Consider the following 22,712-nt stretch of genomic DNA (forward strand, 5'->3'; position numbering starts at 1 on the left):
TGATAAGGTGTTTTCCATGATAGCTTGGATTAGTATAATGAGGTGCTTTTCCATGGTACCTTGGATTAATAAATAGTAACCATTTATGGTAGATTGGATTGGCATGATGAGACGCTTCTTCATGGTAGCTTGGACTAGTAAAGTAGTACTCTTCCATGGATAGTAGAAATAGTTAAGGATTGACTACCCCTAAATCAAAGTAGCATAGTTATGATGAAACAAGGTTACTTCAATGAAGTATCGTTAGTATGTTTTAAGATGAGATGTAATTGTTATGATGATAGATTAGATTGGATTGTTTCTTGAGTTGCCTTCCTTGATATGTATGATTAGAGGTTGATGACCTAAGTCTTAATTGAGGATAAGTTCAGTTACTTCAAGAAGTGTTCCTGTTATGTTATGATGATTTTTGTGCATTGATTATGCTTATGACTTATGTTGTTATCTCTTATGCTTACGTTAATGTTTATGCATGCTATCATATTTTGTACATACTTGTACTAACACATACTCTTGCCTACATTTTTTAAATCTAAATGTAGGGTCTGATGATATCAACTCTCATCCTTTCGGCTAGGATCATAGTAGAGAAAGATTTGAAGATTGGTGAGTCCTCACAGATTTCGAGGATTTGACCACCATTTTCTTATATTCTTTCATTTTATGTTTTAAACTATTTTATAGGTTGTGCCCAAAGATAATCATATTTTAGAGTGTTTGAGACAAAGTGTAGTATTCATCCCCTTCATTTTATAAATACATCGATGTTGTTGAAAATGTTTTAAAGTTTCGGTCATTTCTATTATCTTATGTTATGAAAGCTAAGTTGCTTGTATGGGGCCTCTTGGGGTCTTGTACGCCATGTTACATCTAGGGGGTAACCCTGGGTCATGACAAACTTGGTAATCAGAGCACAAGGTTTATAATGGTTCTAGGATGTCTCAAAACCACGTTAAGTAGAGTCTTGTTCATAAGTGTGAAGCACGCCACATTTATGAATGAGAGGCTACAAGATTCTTAGGAAACTTCCCTGATTTATTACTCTAAGTTGTGCGATAGACTTTAACTCTATAAGGTCTCTCTCCTCATATGATGGTCTTTATGATATGACTACTCGAAGGGCTCATGCTACAAGGAGCGAGGGAGAAAATGTTGGTTGTGACGCCATATGTGGCTATGCGATTTGATGTGTTGTTAGACCCTTTTTCTGTCTCTACACCTATAGGTGATTCTGTGATGGCTGAGAGGGTCTATAGAAAGTGTCCCGTCTCCTTACCCCTTAGAGTTACTTTAGTTGATTTGGTAGAGCTTGATATGCTAGATTTAGATGTCATCCCTGGGATGGATAGGTTGCACTCTTTTTATGTTTCTATTGATTGTAGAACCAGTTTAGTCAAATTTTAGTTTCCGAATGAGCCTGTCCTAGAGTGGAACGAGGGAAAGTCTATGCCGAAAGGTCAGTTTATTTCTTGTCATAAGGCTAGGAATACGATTTCTAAGGGTTGCATGTACCACTTAGGTAGGGTGAGGGAAATATATTTCAGTGTAGGCCAACTCGAAAGAGCTAGTTACTTTCTAAGATTGACCTTAGGTTGGGTTATCACTAATTGAGGGTGAAGAATGATGATATTCTGAGAATGACTTTTAGAACCCGATATTGTCATTATAAGTTAGTGGAAATGTCGTTTTGTTTGACTAATGCTCCGGGGGCATTTAAGGATTAGATGGATAGGGTGTTTAGACAATACCTTGATATGTTCAATAGTAGACCCTACCAAGAGTAATGCTATGGTTTAAGATAGTTTCGATTCGTCTTTTGTGTTAGGGGTGAAAGCTAAGTAATGTCTTGATCCAACCTTAATAGAATTAAAAGAAGAACTGCTTAGGAAGTTCGTAGAGGCTTTCTCCCAAGGGGGAGTTGGTGTACTTGGATATTAAGGTAGTTGTGTGTTCCTAATATTCATGATTTGGGTCTACTTGAAACATCTCACCCATGAAGGGTAAATGAGGTATGGCAAGAAAGGTAAGCTTAGTCCCCGATTTGGAGGCCAATATCAAATTTTGAGACGTGTTGGTAAGGTTGCTTAAGAGCTTGATTTGCCTAATGAGTTGGCATCGGTGCATATGATTTTGCATGTCTCCATGTTCAAGAACTGTGTTGGAGATCCGACATACATAGTTCCCTTAGGAGGTTTGGGATTTGATGAAAATCTTTCTTATAAGGAAGTTCTGGTTGAGATTTTAGACCTACAAGTTAAGAAGTTGAGAAACAAGGAAGTTGCTTCCGTGAAAGTATTGTGGAGGAATCATTTAGTTGAGGGTGCTACTTGGGAGGCCAAGGCTGAGGCCGATAAGATGTCTCGATATCCTAATCTTTCCTTCTACTCCCACTCTAGCTTGAGGTAATCAGTTCCTCATAGGGGCTCCTTGTTTGAAGTCATGTGTGCTAGATTCCCATGATTTCCTTATGTTATGCATGTTCATGAAAAACTTGTGTTTTGAAAGAAAATGAGTTTACGTGATTGATTTTTCCTCATGTTGAAGAGTATTGAGTGTGAGTTGCCTAAAAACGTCATGAGATGAATTATTAAACATATTTTAGCTTGGAGTTGAGATTTCCTCCTTGGATACGTATTTTTGAAGTATAGATTGCATATAGGCTCCATGAGATTGTGTTGAACGTGCTTTTAGCTTGGAGATGGTAGTTCCTTCTTGAACATGAGAAATGTTAAAATTTCATGCATATTGAGATGCTAGATGTAGTTCCTACCTTTCGTATGATTCGTTGAGTATGTTTAGCTTGAAGTTGATAGTTCCTCCTCGGTTATATGCATTTAGATGAAGTTGCATTGTAGGTTGGGTTGTTAGTTCCTTTCCTAGTCTCTTAGAACTAGTTTGAATCTCATTCGAGGACAAATGTTCCCAAAGGGGAGATAATGTAACACCTCAAATTCAAAGAAGGGAAAATATTCGCTTAATAGTCGACTAGGCGATCCGTCGAGTAGAGCTCCTCGCCTTTTCGCTTGATCCCTGATGTCCTGCATTCTGTAACTTTAGGCGAGCAAATTCGGATTTGCAGTTCCGTTCGGCAAGTCACCAAAGTCGATTCCTCCCATCGCCTAGTTTACTTAGCCCCCAAGTCGACTCACTGTAAATTTCGGTGAGCTAAGGGCTCATTTGGCGAGTCGCCGAGCTCCAACATGAGAGTCTTTAGTTTTTAAGTCAGGGGCTTAAAGAGTTTTTTTCGGATTTAAGTGAATCGATACTATGTCATTTTAACCAAGCCTAGGACCCCTATATAAGTGATTTTAACCCCAAAACTCACCCATTCAAGTCATTATTTCCAAAACCAAAAAGAAATCCCAAAGTTCATCTCTCAAATATTTCTCTCTCTAGACTTGAAGAAGAAGAAACAGTTGAAGCTCGGATCAAGCTCAAGTCTCTATTCGTCAAGCATTTTTGGGCTTTGTATTAAGGTATGATGGCTTTTAATCCATGGATTCATTTCATCCATGGAGCCCCCAAGATTCCCCAATTGAAAAGTAGAAATTCCCCAATTTAGTTAGGGTTTTCTTCTAATGTTGTGGGTCTTGATGAATGTTGATCCAAATGAGTGGATTATGACTATTTATGCTTGAATTGAGTAGATTCAATGTATTTAGGATGAATTTACATGTACCCATGCCTAACCCATGTCTAGAAATATGAAACTGATGTAAGTGAGTTTTATACCATGAAAGGAGAATTTGTAGGTTTAGATGTATTATTCTAGGATTGATGAGATACATTATAGATTGCTTGAGATTAAAGCTTATATGATGAATTAGGATTATTAGGGCTTTGAGAGTAAAGTTTATATGATGAATTAGGATTATTAGGGCTTTGAGAGTAAAGCTTATATGCTGAATGTTGATTCTTAGATAAAATTGTTGTGGAAGGAGTTACCCACTTGAATTACTCTATCAATGTATAAATGTGAAAGATTTTATCATATAGAATGATTCTAGGCTTAAAGGGTTTCTCACCTAAAATGAATCAATGAATCTATTAACTATGATAGATAAGACTTAGCTTGAATTAGCATAATGAGATGTTTCTTTCATGGATAGCTTGACTTGGTAAGACAAGACCATTTTATGGTAGCATGGGTTAGTAAAACTCATGGTAGCTTGGGTTAGTAGATCTCATGGTAGCTTGGGTTAGTAGAACTCATGGTAGCTTGGATAGAGCAATAGTACCCTTCCAATGGTAACGAGCTAGTAAGGTTCATGATAGCTTGACTTGGTAATGCCATATCATTTCTGGATAGCTTGGATTGACCAATAGTACTCTTCCAATGGATAGATTGAACTAAGCATGATAAGGTTCTTTGCATGGTAGTTTGACTTGGTAAGGTCCATACTAATTCATGGTAGCTTGGATTGAGAAATAGTACCCTTCCATTGATAACTTGGACTTGCATGATAAGGTATTTTCCATGATAGCTTGGACTAGCATAATGGGGTGATTTTCCATGGCAACTTGAATTGGTAAATACTAACCATTCATGGTAGATTGGATTGGCATGATGAGATGCTTCTTCATGGTAGGTTTGACTAGTAAAGTAGTACTCTTCCACGGATAGTAGAAATAGCTAAGGATTGAGTACCCCTCAATCAAAGTAGCATAGTTATGATTAAACAAGGTTACTTTAAGGAGGTATCATTAGTATGTTTTAAGATGATGTAATTGTTATTATGCTAGATTAGCTTAGATTGTTGCTTGATTTGCCTTCCTTGATATGTATGACTTGAGGTGGATGACCCAAGTCTTGATTAAGGATAAGTGTGGTAACTTCAAGAAGTGTTCCTCTTATGTTATGATGATTTCTATGCATTGATTATGCTTATGACTTATGTTGTTATCTCTTATGCTTATGTTGATGTTTATGCAAGCTATCTTATTTAGTACATCCTTGTACTAATGCATACTCTTGCATACATTTCTTATCCAAATGTAGGGTCCGTTGATATCGACTCTCATCCCCGTGGCTAGGATCATAGTAGAGTAAGATTTGAAGATTGGTGAGTCCTCATAGCATTCGAGGATTTGCCCACCATTTCCTTATGTTCTTTCGTTTTATGTTTTGAACTATTGTATGAGCTGTGTCCCAAAGATATTCATGTTCTAGATTGTTTGAGAAAAAGTGTATTAGACTTTTGCTTCGTTTTATAAAAACCTTGATGTTGTTGAAAATATTTTAAAGTTCCGCTCATTTCTATTATCTTATGTTATAAAATCTAAGTGGCTTGTATGTGTCCTCTCGGGTTCTTGTATGCCATGTTACATCTGGGGGGTATCCCTAGGTTGTGACATATAGGCTTCAGGTGTTTGAACCTTAATTGACGAGCTCGTTGGAGTCTGCCTTTCACAAATGGAAGATCACTAAGTACCGCCTTTATTTACCTTTTAAGCCTTAAATTTTTCTCTAAGTCTTGTCGACTTTGGGGATGGTTGGCAAGTTTACCCTTTGCATTTGGCGAGTTGCCATTTCTCTTTATTTTTTCTAGCCTATCACAAATAATTCAAGTGTTGAGCACTATAACTTTGAGCAAGGTCGTGCCAGTTGAGCGATTCTCCCTTCTTGTTAGGTCATAAATAATGTGGAGTTTACACTTCTTTCCATATTTCTGGCCATTCTTCCAAACATTCATCCTTCCTTTGTCCCTTAGCCTTCATAGATACAAATCGTCAAAATATCATTAGAATATGACATAACTAGGCATTAAGGACACTAATGTTGAACTATATAAGCCTCAAATGAGTGTAAATCTACCACTCATCAACCATCGATCTTATTATCACTAATTGAGGGTGAAGGATAGTGACATTCTAAAAATGACTTTTAAAACTAGATATAGTCATTATGAGTTTTTGGTAATGTCTTTTGGGTTCACTAATGCCCCATCAAAATTTATAGATTTGCTGAATAGGGTCTTTAAGCAATATAATACTATGTTTCCAATTGTGTTTATTGATGTCACGACCTAGGGGTACCCTGTGGATGTAACATGACACATAGAACCGTGAAAAACTCCATGTAAGCCACTTAGCATATCACAACACAAGATAATATAAAAGTAGATAAATTTAATACATTTTTCAATATAATTGAAGTCTCATAAGACGAAGTGGAGGTCTTTGACATTGTCTCAAACCATCTAATACATGAAAGTCTTTGGGACACAGCTCATACAATAGCTCTAAATATAAAATGAAATATACAGGACATGGTGGTCAAGCCCTCAAAGGCTATGAGGACTCACCAAAATTTCTCTTCTTGATCTACTATAGACCTAGCCATGAGGATGGAAGTCAAAATCGCCGAACCCTACATCTGATAAGAATTTTGGCAAAAGTATGTGTTAGTACAATAATGTACTAAATATGATGGCTAGCATAAATCATCAACATAAGCATGTAAGATGCATTAGTCAACATAAGACATATACCATAATCATAAGAGGCAATAACATAAGTCATAAATATAAGAGACATCATCATAAGACAAAGGCTATAAGCATAAGAGATAACAACATAGTCATAGGTTTAATCATCACATGTAATTTAACATAACATAAGAGAAACACTTCATAAGTCACCTCAAGGAAAGCTTGTGCAATGCATGGATAATATCCCATAATCCCACCCATGCTAAGCAACCCACTTTAGGCCCTCTTTCATAATTATCATCTTTTGATCTCATCCTTAGCTTATTTCTCATAGACAAGGGAACATTCACCTTTAGTCAAACATATCAAGGAAAACAATTTAAAGCAAAAATTCAAGTTAAGCATACATCATTACATAGACCATCATAACATAACAAGAACATACCATGACTACCCTCAAAGTATACTTGTGCAATGCATGAATAAGACCCCATAAATCTCACCTATGCTAGTAAAGCTTCTTCATTAACCATATTTCATAATTTATAGTCTTGTTGTGGGAATTAGCCTTAACCGACATAGACCATTCACATGGAATCCGGTGTTACCGATATCGAAAAGGGTTGTCCTACTTGCCTAAGGTAGAACCATTCTCTTAGCTTTAGGTGGATCCAATAGCCAAGTAACCTACGGGGGCATGTATTTCATGGGATAAGGAGATTGCTACTAGATACGCGACCTTGACTCACGTGAAGGCATCCATCTCTAGAGATTGCTCCTAGAGAACTGGCCTCAACTCACGTGAGGGCTTCCATCTCATATCAATATCTACTCGATGCTAAGCATAATTCCCACGGAGTACTTATTAAGTCATAACTTGATTCATGTCTTATGGAAGTTTGTCCTTGACAATCAATCCAAAATATTTCATTAGGATAGCTCTTAGATCATGCATGAGAATAACCTTTCACCTTCCATGTCTACATTTAACATTATATTCAAATAGGTGAAAAAACCTTTCAACCTAGAATCTTCATTATGTGAGAAAACCTTTCACATCATGTTCATTATGTGTTCATGAGAATAGCCTTTCAATCAACACAAAAACAACATCACAATCATGGACACTTTACTCTTAAAGTGTTATTAAAGCATATACATAAATCTCATAATCATGCATAATCCTCATACTTTGCCCTTCAAGGACCAAAGATTATATTCAATCAACACATCTACAATTCATTACATTAGACATGGATATAATCATAATTCAAGTAATCAAATCACTACATGCATAATCTCATATACACATAATATAGGTCATGTGGATAAAATCCTTCCACAATAATACCATATACACATCAACATACGTAATAGATTCACTCTTAAAGCCTTAACATTACTAGTTCATTCATATTAGGTTTTACTCTCAATGCCTTAGAAATCAAATTCATACTACAAGCCTTAATCTCAAGCAATACCTCACATGGTCATTATATATACTTAATTCTCAAGACAATCTAACTACATCCTTCATTTTTAAGCAATTCTAATCATATATCATCTTATAAACTCAATCTCAACCCTACTAATCATTATTAATCATATAAGCCCTAATCTAATCAATTAATGTCAACAAGATTTACTTTTAAGCAATTCATATCTAGGTGCTCTAAAATAAAGCAAATCATAAAGTAATTCATCAATCTTGGAAGATCACATCTAAGCCCTCAATTTCCCTTTTTATGGCATAAACCAAACTACATCAATTTCACCTTAGAATCTTAGGTTAATAAATAATACATGTATAATCATGCCTAAAACATGTAATTACATCATAGCTAATCATAAACAACCATTATCAACTCAATTGGATCAACATACAACAATACCCACAATATAAGAAGGAACCCTAACTAGAGGTGGGAATTTATCTTTATAATTGGGGGGAGGGGAGATTATGGGGGCTTCATGGATGAAAGGAGTCCATGAATGAATAAGCTATCATACCTTGATTACAAATCCTACCAAGCTTGAAACAATGGAGTCTTAACCAAGCTTGACCCTCTTCTTCTTATTCTTCTTTCTTGAGAGAGGATTTTGAGAGAGATTTATGTTAATTTGGGGATTTAGCAATAATGATTTGGAATGGATTTATTAAGGGTCTAAAGTCCTTATATATATGGTCTAAACTAAGGTAAAATGAAGTCACTTAATACTTAATTAATTTCAGAAAGTTCCATAAAGCCATCACTTAACCGCCTAATGACCAACACTGCCTCAACCACGACACCAAGCCCATAGGCCGTGGGTGGACCCACGTGGCATGCTGGTAATCCGTGGGTGGTGGTCTGCAAGGTGGTTTTTGGGACCCTGACCCACGACCCCTCACCCATGGGGCATGGATCCCCATACGGGGTGTGGGTCTCTTTCATGGTTGGACTATTTTTGGCAGCTTTTCTTGGTAGTTTGCTAGGGTCGTCCTCAAGGACCCTTGGTTGGTCCTTGGGGAGTCTTACCTTGACGTTCTACCCCGAAATCCTTCATTCTAAGTATGGGAGGTTAAATTCATGACTCTAACCCTCACATTAATCTCTATTTTAGCCTTCTAGTTTTGGGTGTGTTACAATTGATGGTATCTTTATTTACTCTCGGAGTCAGGATGAACATGATAACCATTTAAGGATTGTGTAGAAAATTCTCAAGGATTGGGAATTGTATGCTATGTTTAGCAAGTGTGAGTTTTGATTGATCTTTGTTGCTTTTCTTGGCCTAATTACCTTCGGTGATTATATTCAAGTTAAGCCTAAGAAAATCGAGGTGGTTAAGAATTGACCTAGACATGTGTCCCCTTTAGATATACATTGTTTCTTGGGTCTAATCAGTTATGATAGAAGGTTTGTGGAATGATTCCTATTAGCCTTGCCTTTGACCATATTGACTCAAAAAATGCTGAAATTCCTATGGTCGGAAGTTTGTGAAAAGAGCTTCCAAGATTTGAAAGATAAACTCACTTTAGCCCCTATATTAACATTATCAGAAGGATCAAATATAGACGAGAGTAGGGGCACCGACACCATGTCAGCATCAGGGCCCGATTATTCATGATTCAATGGATGAACTACCAGTAGATCCCGCACAGATTGTCGATGTACATGTTGCCCTATGGTAGTTCTGACTGCAGATGATCCGCTGAGTTACCATATGTTTCAGAAGATGAAATTACCCTAGTTTTAGGGTCGTAGAGAGAGTATGATTATGAGTTCTTGACTTTGTTCCATGGGATGGTAGAGGTAGTAGGAATTGTTGATGTGCGTGGTGTTAATTTTGTTGCACTCTAGCTCTTGTGATATGCCATAGAGTGGCTGACGACTTATGTGAGGTCTAGGTCAGTTGGATCTCCTCCGATTGAGTCAAATGTGTTCTTTAGTGCCTTTATGATCACTTTATTCCTTGGAGCGTGAGCGAGGAAAGTTGCCAATATTTGAGGACCTGAGAAAGGGTAGCTTGTTTATTACTAAATATGACGCTCTTTTCTGTGAGTTATCTCGGCATGCTATGTCTAATTTTCTGAATGAGGCGGAGTGAGCCAGTAGATTCATGAGGGAATTGACGTTCTCCATCAGTTCTTATGTGTTAAGAGCATCTCGAGAGGGGGCTTCCTTCCAATCCATTGTGAGCACCGCAAATGAGGCGATATTGATGTTTAGGGAGGAATTTAGGGACCCCAAGAAGGCTTGTGCTACAAGTTTATTTTCTAGTGCCTCATTTGAAGGCATAGGATCGCATCGAGGTGGCAGTTCATCTTAGCGTCATGGAATCATGCATGTATCTATGCCTGCAACTGGGACCGGTTAGGGATCATAAGGGTCTTATGGTTTAGGCTGAGGTGGCCATGGTGACTTATTTGGTACGCAGCATCAGTCTTCCACTCTGAGATTTTACTATGATTTTGGGCATCCGGGTCACATGATATGGTAGTTCCCTTTACGTACTCATTCAAGACCCCAACATACTTATTCAACTACTCTAGCTAGAGGTTCAATGCCTTCAGCCAGGAGTCGAGGCAGAAGTCAGTTCGATAGAGGCGGCAGGGCTTCTGGTAGTGGTGCCATAGCCTAACAGGGCAGAGGTCGGGGATCTACTCAAACTTGAGATGATCGAGAGGGAAATTGTTATGCATTTCTAGGGAGGCCAGAGATCGAGATTGCTGATGTTGTGATTACATGTATATTCCAGTTTTCCAGCGACCTAGGTCTGTATTTTTTGATCTGGTCCACTTTCTCGTATGTGTATACCTATTTTACTGCTAAATTAGATATTATGTGTGATAGGATACCTATGCCTATTTGTGTTTCTACATTGGTGGGTGAGTCCTTAGTGGTGGATCGTGTATATTGATCCTGTCTTGTTTCTCTTGTTGGGTATGATACTTGGGGTAGACTTGATCATTTAAGAATGGTAGATTTTAATATTGTTTTGGGTATAGATTGGCTCTCTTCGTAGCATGTTATTTTCAATTGTTATGTTAAGACTGTGACCTTAGTGATGTTGTGTATCCCGAGAGTTGAGTGGACGTGTGCCAGTGGTTCTTAACCTAGCAAGGTTATCTCCTTTATTCGTGCTCAAAGGATGGTTGATAGAGGGTGTTTGCATTATTTAACCTTTATCTGGGATACTAGTATTGAGTCACCACCCATGCATTACGTTCCCATAGTTCGGGAGTTTTTGATGTTTTTCATACTGATCTTATAGGTGTTTCTCCAGATAGGGACATTGATTTTTACATTTAATTGGATTCGGGAATCAAGTCCATCTCTATTTCTCCTAACCACAATCATAGCAACCTATATAGCATAACATAATCATAGCAACCTATGTAGCGCGGAACTCGGCGTGAAGAACGTTGTGATCTTCCCTGTCTACCTTTTCCAGACTTAGACCCACCCTTAGAAAAATGCATTGGGCCTTTGTGACAATCACTAACATTGCAGTCTATCTTTCCACACACATAACAACCATTATTGAGAGCAATTTCCTACAAAGACCCAACTGGAGTAACATGACACCCAACACTCGATGGTCCAGAATGACCAACATGACAAGTTTGGCCTAAACTCTGCTTGTTGTCACCACCAAGACCTACCTCAGACCTCCATGGAATATGAGATGCTATCACTATTGGCTTGATAGATTGAAAAGAAATATGTCACTCACTGAATTGATATTCACCTCAAAGTGGAATTTTGTCACCGTTGTACTGATGGCAATGCCTCTCACAAACATTAATGTAAGTCACAAAGAATGCCTAATCCACAACCTTCACATGACTCGCATCGAGGGGAAAGGTAGACCCTACCAATATTAATTGCTATGATACTAACTGGAGTGGCAAACCCGCCCATCCAATCAACCACTAACTCAATTCCTGATCTAAAAGAAACAATGTGGGTTATGCCCAACCCACTCTAGAAATTTCAATACATAGTTATAAACGGAACACGAACTCAGCTGCAGACTAGTAAGTCAGACTCTTCTCTGAGGAGCACTCACTTCACCAAGAACTACAACTACCTGAGGTGTACCTTCGGAAGAGCTCGAACCTCCTTACACTTAATATTGAGGAACTGAGGTGGCCAAGACCCTTCCAATGCCTAGGCTTTTCCATCATAATCTAAATGCCGAGGAATGCCTTCGACTTCAAGGTCCATACTTGACTAAGGCCTCCTAGCTCGATCATGTGCTGAAACTCTTATAGATTTTGTTGATGCTCCGTCCATGTCCATCGAATTCTTTGTACTATCACCAAAGGAAAGACTAGGCTCCAAAGAAGCAATTTTAGAGGTTATTCAAAGCGAAAACACCTGATTAGAGTCAAAAAGAGAATTTCCTATTAATGCCCGATAGGCTTTTAAAATAGGATACAAACGTCTCTGCACCAATCCGCAGGATTCTACTAGGCATTTTCTCTCACACCAATGATGTTAGTCAATCTAGAGCTCTGATACCAAACTGTCACGAGCCAATTACTCAAGTCATGATGACTCCTACTACATCCCACCAGTAGGTAAGCTTAACCATTGGCTCAAAGCTATAAGCAACGAGCTACCAAGTAGAAGCCAATAATAAAAACAAAAAGACCTAACATCAGTTAGTATTTGAGAATCTAGTCTGAAATAGGAGTACAAGACTTTCACAATTACAAGACAAGTACTCTCTTTCTCTGAATACAATATAAAGAATATTACTAGACAAAACAGATGGAAACCAGTAACTCTAGATGCCCAAAGCTCACCAAAATCTCTGAAACGCCAAGCCTCTCCGCATGACTCCTAATCAACGGTGATAACTCAAATGCAATCTGCATGGGGCAGAAGTGTAGTATGAGTACCAAAAATGGTACTCAGAAGGAAATGGGTGATTGAGCTCAAAAGATAGCGCAAGCGTAAACAACAAGTAATAAGGACAACATGTCACAAGTAACTAAATAGGAGATACTAAAGTAGCAAGGAAATAAAGAATATAAATAGGAAATAAGGGTTAAGAAATCAGATCAAGACGCACCTGGATTGCAAGCCAACAATCTAATCGCAAGCAACTAAGATACCAAGTCAACTACCTAGTGTCATGAGGACCCACAACTACAATTCTAAAGTCAAAATCTACTAGGTAACAATAAAACAATAGTAGAGTGCAAAATATAGTCAAGAATAACCTAACCGAACCCCTTAAGCTCGAAAGGTACAACTAGAAAACATAACAAAATCGGCCCCTATAAATCAGAGGGTACGAATAACACACAAGTATACTGGCACGGTGAGCAGCAGAATCATTTATAACCATCCAAACCTCTAACCAAAAGTAACAACCTCTAACTGCAAAACATCAACCCCGGAATAAGATTAACGACCTTGAACCGTCAACATCACCCTCGTACTGGAAATAATGGCCTCAAACCATAAGCATTGACCTCACAATAGAAGAAACAACCTCGAGTCATGAATAACTAATACTGGGGCCGCCTACCCAGTTAGAAAACTCACAGGGGCGCCAACAAGACCAAAAGCATGAAGGAAAGGGCATCGACACGCTGATTAGTCAAGTAAAAATTGAACACATCTCAGATACCTCTAATATCTCAATTATATAAAGGAGCACATCCCTAACGCTTCGTATTCTCAAACAATCAGTAAGTTAAGTGATCGAGGTGTTATGAGTCCCATTAAAACTAGTCTAAAATAAAACTGAGTAAAATAGTGTTTCAACATGAACGATAAATATGCCAATGCATGGGCCGGGATAATACCACAAAATTTGTGAGAATGAACAAACAATGTAATGCAAGTCATCACCAGAATTCAAGCAAGGCACCGAAAATCAAATTATTATACAACAAATGAAACCACACTACTGAAGCAATGAGTACTAACTTGCATACATCTGGTCAACACATACGGCCTCAGGCCCAATAGTATAATCATAAGCTCGATAATGATATAACATGCCCAACACTAATAAAAAAGCAAAGGGATCAAAAAGTGATTTCAAATAAATATAGGGGGAGCAAACTCAAGTGATGACCCCTACCTCAATCACACCGCTCTAGTCCCAGATTGAGCACAACAAGGACCAAACCACAGTTGTGATGAGCCAACAAGGTTACACACATCATCGCTAGGAGAATGACATAAAATAATACCTAAAGGGAGAAAAATATAACTACAATCTTTTAAAATACAACCTAAAGAATATATTTTTCAGCCTAGTCTAAGGCCACCACGAATCAATGCTAACAAGGATAAGCAGGATCATCTACACCACAAGCAAAGCTATAATGCTCAACTACACTTTATCCAATTCTAAGTATAGGCAGTCACGATCATGTATAAACCCAACGAAGAGTTGGGGTCGATCCCACATGGAGTATACGGTAGAGAATTCAATTACGAAGTAAAAGGTGTGTTCTAATAATCTGTAGAAGTAAAAATTATCAAAACAATCAAAGTAAATTGCAGGCGTTTTACAACTAGTATCAATTGTGGGGATTAAAGTGAATGATTAACAACTACTAAAACGGAGGAGTAATCAAATAGAGAGGAATCCTTAGGGATGTGATCGATTAAATGTCAATTTCATTGTATGGATGATTATTATCTACTAAAAGACGTTGAATCTTAGTGGGTAGGCTGGACTTTGCATGTAATAACTATCTCTCAATCAACTACCACGAATCAGGTGAGTTCTCTCAAACCTCGACAAGCCTAACACTATGAGCAACCCAAAACCTCAATTAATCTACTCTCTCGAGCTAGATTGGTATGATCAAATTCAGATTCACATTCTCAAGCTGAATCCACAATAACCTAATCACTATAATCATCTATTGATAGTTTTAATCCAATAACTACTTTCTTAATCAAGCTTTGAATACTAAGTTAGAACTGTAGTTCCAACTACAATTCATAAATGAAAACTCAACTATCAATTAAACCCACTTCAAAAAAATATTTAAATTAGTAAATAGTAACACTCATAAGCTAATTGAAACAATTAATCACATAATCACAGACCCAAAGGATGGGGTTTTTAGCCAAACATTACAAAAACACAAGAAAACGTTACCGACTATATTCTCCATCAATTTGGGTAACAATTTGCAAGTCTTCACAATGCTCCAAATTAAGTCCAAATGAAAACCGAACTCTAAATTACTTCTCCAAAGACTAAAAATGTGTTCTAGATCAAAAACCCAAAGTTAGAATGTGTGGGAACTATGTGAAAACATTCAGAACTTTCGTAACTCCTTTTCATCTTTTCAAAATTCTATTTATACGTTCCCAGATTTGGCTTGCTCATTTTTCATTTCCTCACTGTAACTTTAGGTGATCAGAATTACCATCGTCGTTCAATTCGACGCTTCACTGAGTTGCATTTATCATCGCTGAGTTGTCTTTTTCCCAAGGCTGGCCTTCTAGTAATTTTGTCGAGCTAAAGAACCACTTGTCGATTCGTCAATTGATCTTGGCAATCATCAGCCTTGCTTTTCTTCAACTTTTTTTTAGCTTTTCCGCTCTTTGTTGCCCGTTACTGTCCTTGCCTTGCTCCTTTGCATATATTACTGCACATTAACACTTTAACATCAATTTATAGCATAAAATAGGCATTGTGGACACTAAAACTATGGACATTAAGTCCTCAATGAGTCAAAATCCCCAAATCGTCAACACCCCCAATATAAACTTTTGCTTGTCTTCAAGTAAAACACAAGATCAATTAGCTCAACAGAGATGCCTACAAATAATTCTACTCAAGACTCAAGATGCATGAACATGAAGTTTAATCTACTCATTCAATGTTCACTTGTGTACTCCAAGTTTCAAACTGTGAGTAGCCATCATAAAATAGAACTCAAGCTCACAATGCTTGCTTCAAATGCAAATTCAAGCTCATCAAGAGTATTCGAATACCCTCACATCAAGAATGATTCCATTCTCATACAAAGCATCAACAAAATTTTTGAATTTTGGAATCAAAAGCAACTCTCACACTCTCAAAGATAAACACATGCATGATTTTCCCTGCCCTTATTTTCCAATCAACACGACATTTGGCTCAATCAAGTTTACAAAGGTCTTTCAAGGGTTGTAATGGGGCTGAGGGTAAAGGTACAATCATTTTGGCTTAGTGACTTCCACCTTCATGAAGCATGGCCTTCATTTCACCTTTTATCCTTTTCTTTCACTCTTTTCAATTTTCACAATCCATCCTATGTCCTTTTAAGTATGACTCATTGGATACCTCATTTCTTTTGTCCATTGTGTTTCCTTTGTTTCAATAATTCTTTTCTTTTTCGATCTTTTTCTTCTTTCACTTTTCTTTTCTACTTTTTTGTATGGACGGGTTCAATCTTTTTCAACATGATCCTTCTAGGGAGAATTTCTCAACTTCTAGACTTTACTCTTTTTTCCCACACCCCCAACTTAGGCTTTTGGACTAAGTTGTCTATTCAAAATGACCAATGCTTCATGAATATTTTAGGTGGGAGAGAAAGAGGTCCAATGTGTTCAAATTTCATCCAATGAAAAGGGTAGGCTTAAACGGTGCCAAGCAAGGTTCACACTCTCACAAGGTGGTCACAAAGAGGTAAAATATCATTTTTTGTTCACTCTCCACAAACTTTGCCTAAGATCATCTCTATCATTCGCCTACGCTAGGAGATTGGACAAATGTGGCAAGTTCTAGGTATATCAAGTACACATTCCAAGACAACCTCACCACACACGACATTCATAAGAATCATCAAACAAGACTTTAAAATTTTAGCTAGCGTGCAACGATGATCACTAGATTCATTTTCAATAACGAGACAGTCACCATGATATGTTAAGAGTTCACATATGACTTATGCAACTCCAATTTGCCTCATTAGAATCACACACATATTTTTCAATTAAGAGAACTATTGAAGTCATTGTCACTGATCGCAACTGACACTCAAATTTGTAAGAGAATAGACACAATCACAAACAACAAGAGGTGAAATTTTTTTTAGTTTGGGTCAAAACCACATTTACATTAAAACCAATGGATAACAACCCAAATGTCACCAACAAAATCAATAATTCACAAAAGAAAATATTATCCATAAAAATAGCCCAAAAGAGGTAGGTATGAATATACCTCACCCCTCTAAACTAAACTAGCAATTGTCCTCAAATGCAAATAAACTGATAAGTCTAAAAATAAAACTGAATTCTCTATATCAGTGATTCCATCAGTCGGGGCATTAGTACCCATTCCAGCTCCATCCTTTACTCCAATGGAGTCCACCATATATGTATCCTATAGACTCTCCACAACAGTCTGCACTATCTCCCCCTCGAGGTCCTCTAGATCATCATATAATTCTGCATCTCGCGTGCCAAGCTCATCCTCATCAGTCTCAGGAGCTTTTGAGTCGACATCATCATCAACCATAACAGTATCTTCGGTCATGGTAGCTAGAGGGATCTCAGAAATTGCTAGGAAATTTGTGCTCGGAACCTCAGTAAGGTCTACCGTGCCAAAGAACATGGTCAAATATGTGGATTTCAGCTCATCCACATAACGTCTCAAACCAACAATATCAGCCTTCAAGGCATTCACATCATCAAGCTTCCTAGGACCCTCCTCACATGGCTCCAATCTCACTGTAGGGGCATCCATTGCGAATCCATGAGCAGTAATTAGCTCCTAGTGCTCTCTTAACTCAGCCCAAATAAGAGCTAAGGCAGTAGCAATAGCCCACTCGTTCATCCCGAGAATAGCACACTCCGCCCAAGAGGCACACACATCAACAGATTGGGATAGATGGTCCATCTTGATCAATATGGCCTCGGTCAATAGGGGTCGAGAAGTAGCAACAACAACAACACAATTGGGAGAAGTAGAAGGGGCAACAACAGAACTAGAGGGTGCAGTAGCAGAAGTGTCAGGGTTACCTGAAGGCTCACCGGCCTGAGTAGGAAGGGTTGCATATGTTGGCAACATTTCCACATCAACCCCCAGGGAAGTATCCACCGGTGCAGCTCTTCTCCTCTTAGCCTCATCTCTAGTGTCCTCGGCCTCTATCCTCCGGATATCAGTAGAGGAAGTGGCACTTCCACATCTGTCTTCTCTATCAATGGCACCCGAGCACGTCTGCAAATATCCATGATGAATACCAGAAATGAGAGAGAAGTCTAACTTTACTTAGCCCTCATGGCCATCTTCGTCCTAATGATCATGCCGATATTTAGTCTATCCTATTCCATGATGCGGTCTAAAAATGCAGCCTTCGGATGTCTAAGTATGGAATCTTTTTGTGATGGCATCAAGGTGCTGCTGATAAACCCGAACCACTATCTGAAAGCCACATTCAAATCCTTTTTCTCCAACGGGACACCCACCTCAATCCATGGCGGTGTGATAGCAAAGATCAGCTGAGCCAGCCAACCCTTTAAGTCATCCAGGGTCATCTTTTGTATCCGACCACCAAGTAGTGGATCACATTCAACGCACACCCAAGCACCTTATTTATTTTGGTGCTGCTGCATATGTCTTTCCTACTGCGTACCACCACACGGTGAACCGAGGTAAATGAATTGTCCTTCTTCTTACCCTTCGGCAACAACTTCCCGTACTCAACATAGAACTCTCAAACCCAGAAAGGAATATAGGAGCCATGGGGCTTGGTAAAAATCTCACTACACCATCTGTAGACAATATCTTCTCCTCCAGAATATTCTACTACACTACTTTCTATATGTTTCCTACATAGGTTTTTATCGATTAACATTGGATCGACACTTGAAGTTTGATTTTTGTTAGAATATCAAGCTTTCGTTGAATTCGCAATCTTCGTAAGTGATCTCTCATTATGTATTCAATTTGCATTTTTGCTTATTCACTTAAAAGCATGAGTGGCTAAACACCACAACTAGGGTTGTGGAAACCATGACAAAAATCGTAGTGTAGATTTACAAAATGAGAAGAGTGCGATTATTACTTCTAAAACATAATTCATACTTTAAATATATGTTCTTTCTAAAGAGTGCACACATTAGAACTTGCATGTATCTATCATTTATTCGAGAGAAAAGTGGTAGTTAGGAAAATGTAGAATTAAACTATTAGTTTGGAGTGAAAATTTGAGTACGAGAAAAGATATTTTGACACCAAACATGCGGGGTAAAAATAGACAGTACTCTAAGACCAAGAGGATTCGACTGGAAGTTATCTAACAAGACTGAGAAGTGGTAGATGCACTGAACTCGCTGGTAATTTGTAAAGGGTAAATCAATCGAAACTTGTTCACGAATAAACACTAGATGTAAAGTCATGGGAAACACAATCCTGGTTTCATTCATCTATCATCACAACCTTGAAGTAAAAAAATCATGTTACTTGAATTAACGTGAGCGACTTAGCGAACTTTAGTTACTTGAAAACTACGCGTAAACCCATTTTACATTTTAGAATTACTTTACTTAGTAAGTTATAACATCTGTTGAATAAAAGTGACAGTGAAACTATTTCTCTATGTAAATTCTCTTTGGGATGTGCCTCAACTCACGTTTAGTTCTATAAATTAGCATCGATCGTTTGCATTTCTTAATTGAAGTGTAAGTTTTGACGTATTAAATTTTGGTGCCACTGCCGGGGAATTTCAATTCAGAAATATTTTGCTACTTGTTATTCCAATTGTGGTTATATTTCCGAATTTTACGTCCTATTCTTTGTTGTTATCTTTGACAGGTGAGTTCAATAGTGCATGCCAAATCCTAGAAATAAGAGAGCTCCATTGATTCCTAACGACTCGGAACATAGCAAAACTATGCGCAAGATGGTGAACACACAGGAACTCGTAGCTTATTGGCAGAGATTGGGACTTGACGCTGAGATTGCTGCTAGAGGTGCTCAACAGAATGCAACAAATGACCCACTTAGGGTTGTAGAGAAGTAAGCAGACGTTGAAGAGATAGCTCCTCCTCAACACCTACCAATAGCTCTAAGGGTCCAAGCACCACAACATCAACACATGATCTTCTAGGAAGATGACCTGGACTTTGACGGGGCTGGAGCCACCGGAGCGATAGTGTTATCCCTACTACCTCCAGGTGTAAAATTCACAATCACCAGTACTATGATTCAACTACTGAATTTGAAGGGAATGTTTAGGGGTGCGACGTGTTATAATGCTAACCAACACTTGATGAACTTTGTAGCAATTTGTAAATCACAGGAAATCCCTAGGGTCAGTCAAACTGCTATAAGTTTGAGGTTATTTTCGTTGAATTTAACTGGGAGGCGACAAGCTGGAGGAATTAATTTCCAGATGATTCAATAAGAACTTACGCTAAAGTGAAATAAGCATTCTTGGAAAGGTTCTTTCCTGAATCAAAAGAACAACAGATGAAGGATGAGATAGGGGCACACAAGCAGCTCTCAGGGGAAGCAATGCATCATACTTGGTGGAGATTTAGTCAGAGGCTGAAGAAATGTCTAAACCATGGCCTTAATGAAAGGCACTTGAAAAGAGTATTCTACAGGTCACTGAATTTTGTGACTAAACCCATCGTTGATGCATTTAGTGGAGGTTCATTCATGAGGAAGCCATTTCCTGAAATTATGATAGTCATATATGATGTCTCTAATAACAATAGAGCATGGCACACCAAGGATGCTGAAGTACGAGATCTTGGGATCACTTTTGAGCTCTTAGCTGCAGAGAGAAGAAGAAAAGGATCAAGATATGGCTCACATGAGAACCCAAATGGATTTACTCACAAAACATACCATGACAGGTTCTGAGAAGGTAAATGTTGTGAGGGCCTCAAACAGGTATGAAGATCAGGTCATCGACTTAGATGAGGAGGCCAAATACTTGAGTAACAAGGTGGGTTTTAAGAATTATAATTCAGGAAACAAAGGATATAATTCTAGAAATCAAGGTCGGACCTACCCAAGAGAGAGGAAGTATGAAAGATAAGGAAACAAAGAACAAGGGAACTGGCAGAATAAAGATGGTTACAGAAATGACCGAAGTGGTGTATATCTGCCTCTAGATAATAGAGATTGAGTTGGTGGTAATTCCAGCATGTCCAAAATAGAGGATATTTTGGCTTAGGTGCTGTAAAAAAGGTTGAATCAGCTTATGCAGGTGTGAAAGAAATGAAAAGTGATTTCTCCTGTATGAATTACCTGGTAGATTTTCACACCACTTTTATCAAGCAGTTGGAGCAATAGGGACAACTAAGGCTGGCGAACGGACCGGTTTTTGTCCTGTCCAATCCGGTCCGGTTCCCGTACCGATAAGACCGGTACCGATTGAACCAGAAGGAACCGGTCTTATAGGTATCGGAACCGGGACCGAAACGGAACCCAGATTTTTATTCGGTTGATCCGGTTCAACGATCAATTTTTTTTTTTTTTTTTTTTTAAATGTGAACGTTAAAGAGCCGTTGGGCCCTTTTAGCCGTTGAGCTGGGGCCCAAAACGGCTCCAAACAGCCCCCCACCTCTCTCTACCCCTTAACACTATAAATATACTCATATTTTTTCGTTTAAATCACAAATTCACAAACTATTTCATTAATATCTTATAAAATCTCTTAATTTTCAATCTCTCATAAATTCATAATTATTATTTTGTGATATTGACTTGGAGTTCGAATTTCGGAGATTTGTTTGAAGTAAATCGGAAGTTTCAATAGGCATCTCTCAATTTCGGCTTTGGTTATACGTCTACTTTTACGTAGACGTTCGGTACATTCGTTCCAATTTTAATTTTTTATTTGTTTATTAATTAAGTTATTTTATTTTTTTGTTATATTATCTTTGCTTGTTTTTCATAATTTTAATTATTTTAAACTTGAACATGAATTTTGAAAAATATAGTGGTAAAAGACCAATGTCGGAAAGAAAAAATAATAGGGGAGGAGGAAGTAGTTCTAATTCTAAAAATTTGCCACCTCCTAGATTTAGAATTAATACTAATGATTATACTCATGTTGATGAAACTTCTTTTACACGAGACTCACGACCTATTGAATTTAATTTCGAAAATGAAGTAGATCATGAAACTTTAAATAGATGTTTTACTAATTTTGAGGAAGAATTAGATGAGGAAGTAGAAATAAATGAGGAAGATGATGAGACCCCTACCCCTACTAGTCCGGCTACCGAATTACCGGAACAAGATGAAGTCCCCTCTTTACCTACTTTTTCAAATACCGTTGTACGTGTTAAAAGATCTTTAGTATGGAAATTTTTGGTACAAAATGAGGAAAAAACTACTGTTACTTGCACGAAATGTAAATTGATCATGAAACATGTAACTACGGGTACACAAGGGGGAACGAGACGACTAAGAACACATTTGAGAAAGTGTAATAAAGAATTTGCTCGCCTAGATGATATAGAAAGGGCTAATAGAAATGGAATACCTCAACCTGAAAATTCTATGGGAGCTGGAGGTTCTAATATGGTTCAAAGTGTATTAAATATGACTAATCCGGCTAGCCGAAGCACACACCGCACATATAGTAAAGAAAAAGATCGTAGAGAATTAGCTAAAATGGTTGCTATTTGTGGTTTGCCTTTTTCATTTCCTTCACATCCTGGTTTTATTCAGTATATTCGGGAATTGTATAACCCAGATTATGAAGGTATTCCAAGAAGTACAATTAAAAGTGATCTTTTTAAATATCAAAAAGAATATTGTCATTTTCTTCGTTGTTTATATTTTTATTATGATGGTAGA

General features: G+C 37.9%; 1 protein-coding gene across 1 annotated transcript; it reads right to left on the minus strand.

Annotated features, from left to right (window-relative positions):
* Positions 1 to 17,273: 17,273 nt before the first annotated feature.
* Positions 17,274 to 17,636, minus strand: LOC125823230 (uncharacterized). Its single transcript, XM_049502630.1, has one exon. The coding sequence runs from the start codon at positions 17,634 to 17,636 to the stop codon at positions 17,274 to 17,276; it is 363 nt and encodes a 120-aa protein (XP_049358587.1).
* Positions 17,637 to 22,712: the final 5,076 nt, after the last annotated feature.

The sequence above is a fragment of the Solanum verrucosum genome, unplaced genomic scaffold (genome assembly GCF_900185275.1).
Source record: "Solanum verrucosum unplaced genomic scaffold, falcon-dt-bn FXZP01000011.1, whole genome shotgun sequence".
NCBI classification, from domain to species: Eukaryota; Viridiplantae; Streptophyta; class Magnoliopsida; order Solanales; family Solanaceae; genus Solanum; species Solanum verrucosum.

Bases quoted from the DNA above. Each gene is read 5' to 3' on its own strand.
- LOC125823230 (XM_049502630.1), bottom strand. From the start codon at position 17,636: ATGGATGCCCCTACAGTGAGATTGGAGCCATGTGAGGAGGGTCCTAGG.